Genomic DNA, 5,629 nt, shown 5'->3' with positions numbered 1-5,629 from the left:
CAAGGCATTTCTTTGCTGTCAATTTCGTCTTCCTTCTGCTGCCCTGCATTCTGGAGGACGTGTTGGTGGAATTTAAAGGTTGACCGGGTATTTGGGTTTTGTTTTGATTTGGTAGTATTGCTCATGGCATGTCTTAGTGTTTAAGATGTGTCTTAGCGTGATACGTATTAATTGAGAAACAAGATTCTGGCTATGTACAGTAGGTAAATTGTTAAATTGTTCAGCTAGGCTGCTGTCACCAAGAAATTATTGCCTTCCAATCCTTGGGTTGTCATGGATTTTTCTATTGGTTGTCGAACATTTATGTTTTGTTACTTTAAGTTGTTACTACATAATGAATGGATGCAATTAGTCTAGTTGCAGTAGGTTGTCTAAAGTTGAGGTATCATCTATTTAAGTTTTTGTCTTTATCGAGTTTAAGACTTGAAATTTGATTCGTTTGTATGGGTCAGAGTTTGAGACTCGTTGAGGAGTTTTGGTAGAGTATCAGACCTAAGGATTTTTGGAAGAGAGTTAAATGATTTTAGAAGCTTGAACAAGTCTAGTGAGTCGATTGAGAAATTTTAGAGCTTTTGCGGGCAACAAATTCCATCTATTTGTCATTTCTAAAATAATTTCTGAAATTATTTGTCTGCATGCAGAAATATTTTTGATAAATGCGCTGACTTGTGAGAAAAATTTTAAGAAAATGTTTTGGAAACGAAAATATAATTTTCGAAAGCATATATTTTTATAAATTTTGTGCATACATTATTTATTTAAAACTTTTAAGCATGTCTTTCAATGATTCTTGGCGGTGTTTTGACTATGACTAATAATGTAGAAAAATTTTGAACTGTACTTTATGAAAGTTTTTGAGAAAACCCTTTTATTGAAGCTATCGTGTTTAGAAAAGTGAGTGTTTGGTTGTTAAGTATTTTGGGAAATTGGGAATTTCTTAGGAGCTCGAGTCCAATATCGTATGTGTTAAGCTTAATAGATAAGTAGATATTAAGCACAATCCCTTGTGAGAAAGTTTTTAATTTTTGGTTGAGATCGACATAAATTTTTTATTGATTTTAGGAACCTCTATTGCTTGAAGTTGTGACCAAGGATTTAAAGTCATCGAACTAAGGAAAGTATCAGGTATTGTAGAACTTTAAGTGGCAAATTGAAACTCTTAAAGTCCTATTGGAACAGTGATTTGAAAATTTTTTTAGGATAAAATCACTTGGGAGTAAATAAGAACAAGGAATTAATATTGCAGTAAGAGTTAATCATACACTTGGTGATATAGATATCAATAAGCATCGAAAGCTGATTTTGTGTCAACTCATGTGGGTGTAAGGTTAGAAAATTTAGTGTGGACCTAGTTAGTAAGTTTCAAATTTCGAGTACGGAATTCCATTTAAGAGTGGGGGGAGAGAGGAATTGTAGGGCCTAAAATCCAATGTACTAAGTTGTATGCATAAAATTAAATAAATATTATGATTATTATTTTTAAATTTATTTGATTTAAATAATTTATTTGATTTATGAGTTAATAAAATGTTAATTATTTATTTAAATGATTTTATTGTACAAAATATTTAATTAATGCTTTTAATTGTTTAAGTTTATTTATTTAAATGATTTTATTATATAACTTATTTGTTTTAATGATTTTAAAGGTTTAACCTTTCTTATTCAAATGATTTTAACTGTCCCGCTTATTTATTAAAAATTACTTAAGTTTATTGGATGATTATTTAAATTATTTTAAATGTGTACCTTATTTATCTAAGGGCTTTTGATTGTCCAATTTGTTTTAAGATTTTTAATTCCTCTTGTGTATTTATTCAAATGACTTTTAAATGTTCAACTATTTTATTTAAATTATTTTAATCTCTCTTTTTATTATTTAAATGACTATTATTGTAGTGACCCTTACCCGGATCACCTACTAAACAGAATTTAGGCATGCAATTAACTTAATAAAACAGATATCAGAATAAAACTGCGGAATCCATAAACAAATATACAATCCCAAGAAAAGGAATCTGTAATCTATCCAATAATATACAACCAAATCGAATAGCTGTATAAACCCAAACAACAGTAGTAAAACTTAAGCGAAGCTCCAGCTGGCCAACCACTGACTAGCCCCTCCTGGATCCACCCTCCTCGTCCAATCGCAAACCTGCCCCATGGAATAGGGTGTCCAAAAAATACAGAGTACGAGACGTGAGCATAAAACGCTCAGTGCGAGAGTATGAGTATACATGCATGCAAAGTGAACTTCCTATAGACTCGAGGTCAAGGATCAGATAACAGAGACAGACCGGGCCCTGGTATGTAGCACGCTGTGCCGTCGCTTCAGGAGGTGGCTCCCATACCGAGATAACCGTGGATACGCCGGACCCAAATCGATGGAAGTCCATCCACTAACAGGATAGGGTACAACCCTACTAACAGACATCTCGAAAGAGATACAGCAAGATGCAAATGAATGCAGCATAATATCATGGCATATAAATCATGCAGTCACATAATACATGCATACTCAGTCAGGATATTTCGAACAGTACTTTCGTACCTCAAAACAGAGCAAGCTCTACCAACTCTAGGTCCACGCCTATAGTCTGCTCTACACTGCCAAATGATACTACTATCATTAAAGTGCTCTAAAAGCCTTAACTAAGCTATTGCATACTCCCAAATATTTATAGGAAGCAAAAGCTATACCTTCGTCCGTCGTTAGCCCTTTGATGTTGATGCCTCCAGAACTTGGGCACAACTCCGCTACGACTACCGAACACCTCGCTGACCTCCGGACCAAGCCTAAGAAAACTAGAACATCTCCAAAAGGACTAGAATGGAAAGGAGAACTCGGAATTGGCAAATGAAAGTGAAGCCTCGGCCTTCTATTTATAGACAACGATCGGAACTTCCGATCCTTGATCGGAACGTCCGAACCTCGATCGAAACATTCTTAAAATTTATTCCAGAATGGAGGCAGGTGCCCGATGAGTCCGGGAAGCCGTTCACCGATATCATCTACGAAAAATCCGTCGGAGAAGGCATTGCCAAGGTATTTTTTTTTTCTTGAAATATATATACGAAAGATCAAGACTTTTGAGTTAATTATAACTAGAGCCCAAAAGATGGGGGAGTTTTTGCTGATTGGTAAAGTTATTACCTTGTTGAATGTGTACGTAATATTATATTTTGTGGGCAACAGATAACAATCAACAGGCCAGAGAGGAGGAATGCATTCAGGCCTCACACTGTGAAGGAGCTCATGCGAGCATTCAATGATGCCAGGGACGATAATACTATTGGGGTCATTATTTTCATCGAAAAGGTATTTAATTTCTTTTTAACAAACAAATAGCAAATCTAAAGCAATTTATTGTGTAATAGTCAGTTAATGTTTATTTTAAAACTCGCAAAAAATTACAGGGCACACAAGCCTTTTGCAGTGGAGGTGATCAATCGTTCAGAGGCAAAAATGGGTACGCCGACTACGACAATTTCGGACGTCTGAATGTCCTCGATTTGCAGGTTTGAATCCCAATGAGTTATGAATCTGCTGTTTAACACAAGCATATATAGATTGCTAAAAGAAGTTGTGAATTAATATTGATCAGGTGCAAATTCGTCGTCTCCCAAAGCCGGTGATTGCCATCGGAGCTTCCGAAGATCCTGATCTGCCATGTGTCAAAATATCACTTGTTGACTCTGGATAGGGGTGATCGGAGCTTCCGGTCCTGATCGGAGCTTCCGATCGTGCCACACGTCATGCCTGACGTAATACCGATCGGAGCTTCCGATCCTGTTCGGAGCTTCCGATCCTGATCGGAGCTTCCGAACTCACCTTCGGAGCTTCCGAACTTTACCCAAGTAATTATGATTAATCCCTCAATTACTGATTTTGGTTACGGGCTACTACAATTATATCGTTGTGACATAAAAATGTTTGAGTATTGATTTAAAAGAATTCTTGAGTTCTAAGGAATTGTAGCGCCTAGAATTTTATAATTTGGATTGCATGCCTAATTTCATTTTAATATTTATAATTTTAATTTTTCAGATTTAATTGCTTTAAATTCCATTAAATTTTATGTTGCTTAAATATTTAATCTAATTATTCTTGAGATTCTTGAGTTCAGTGACTTCCGGTTCCATCATGAGGGGATGGTGGATTTTGGCGGTAAATTCTTAGATTTTTTTACAAGAGTTGATATTTGTGAGGAATTGAGGAGAATAAACAAAGTTTTAATTTTTTTTAGATTTTCTGGGTGACCAAAATCGCCTTTAAGACATTTTTGAGTTTATTTTAGAATTTTCCAAAAAAATTAGCATTTTGAAACCGGACTAGTGAAATTCAATTAATTCCTTCAATTCATTAATTTTGAAAATTAAGAATTTAAAGGGGCTAAGTTTGAGTAGTGCTAAAGTTGTAAAACATAAAGTAGTACTTTTATAAGTTGAAGGAGTAATATTTTTAAACTTTTGCACACACATGCTTACACCAATACACACACAAATACATATACACACTATTATTTGTTCCAACCCTAAATCAATTAAAAGATTAAAACCCTAGCCCCCCTTTTCACCCTTGAAGCCGCCGCCCTTCTCTTTTCACTCCCAAAACCTGTCGGCTATCTCCATCCTCCACCTTGCCGTCGCCGCCACCATTCCACAACATAACCGGCCGGAGCACGTCCAAGGAAGGTGTAGCTGCTGTAATTTTCTATTTCCAGCTCCATTCCATCTCATTTTCTTGCTCTTTGAGGATTTGAGGCAAGTATATGTCATTTCCTTGGCCATCAAGCAAAGTTACTATGATTTGTGCTATGTTCTTGAGATTATTTTGAATTTTTCATGTTGTTTGAGATAGAGTTTCTAAATTTTGATGAAAAATCAGTATTTTGCTTGCTAAATTTCGAATCACTCTTGAATTTTGTAGTTAAAATGAGTTATGTGATGGTTTGGAGTTGAGACTTGGTTGATTCTTGCATGTATTTTGATTTTTTCTCCAAAAAACAGTAGGCTTCATGTGAAATTTTGAGTTATGCTTGAATTATTGATGTTAAAATGATCCATGTTATGTGTATTAGTCAATACTTGAAGTGGCATTATGCATTCCAAAAAAACTTCAGCTTGCTAGCTTGTGGCGTTTGAGTTTGTTTTCTAAAAATTTGATTGAATGGTGTAAAGGGCTTCCTAGGCTAGATGAAATGTGTTTAAAATGATTTATTGGATGAGGTTTGGATTGGTTTGAAGGGCTGGAGGTGAAGGGTTGGGGGCTGAAGTCGTGGTCATGTGTTAGGGTTTCCGATTGTGATAAGTCGGCCTAAAATGGATTTTGAGCTAGCTTTGGGTACGATGGCTTGGATTGAGGTTTCATTGTGGTATAAAGGGAGTTTATTAAGGTTGGTTTAAGGGCTGGAAGCTGGGAATTCAATCGATGAATGGTTCATAAGGAGTTAGGTTAATCATGGTCTTGTGCAGAATTTTGTGGTCTCTTGTATTGGTCTCTAGAGTTTGGTTATGATGTGTTGGATTTAGAGGTCTGGACAGAGGTTGGCCTTGTCATATTTTAAGTGTAGGATGTTTTGGTCGTGCAGGTTCAATTTGGGCGCAATTCGATTATGTTTTAGAT

At 35.7% G+C, this 5,629-nt stretch overlaps 1 protein-coding gene across 1 annotated transcript; it reads left to right on the top strand.

Moving 5' to 3' along the window:
* The first annotated feature begins 338 nt into the window (after nucleotides 1-338).
* Nucleotides 339-3,707, top strand: LOC140861331 (1,4-dihydroxy-2-naphthoyl-CoA synthase, peroxisomal-like). Its single transcript, XM_073264337.1, has 5 exons — nucleotides 339-382; nucleotides 2,893-3,049; nucleotides 3,200-3,322; nucleotides 3,421-3,522; nucleotides 3,609-3,707. Exons 1-5 carry the CDS (start codon nucleotides 339-341, stop codon nucleotides 3,705-3,707), a joined length of 525 nt encoding a protein of 174 aa, XP_073120438.1.
* The last annotated feature ends 1,922 nt before the right edge of the window (nucleotides 3,708-5,629 follow it).

The sequence above is a fragment of the Henckelia pumila genome, chromosome 4, assembly GCF_033568475.1.
Source record: "Henckelia pumila isolate YLH828 chromosome 4, ASM3356847v2, whole genome shotgun sequence".
Taxonomy (NCBI): Eukaryota; Viridiplantae; Streptophyta; class Magnoliopsida; order Lamiales; family Gesneriaceae; genus Henckelia; species Henckelia pumila.
The sequence above is the reverse complement of the archived record's forward strand: the minus strand, read 5'-3'. Positions and strand labels throughout refer to the sequence as shown.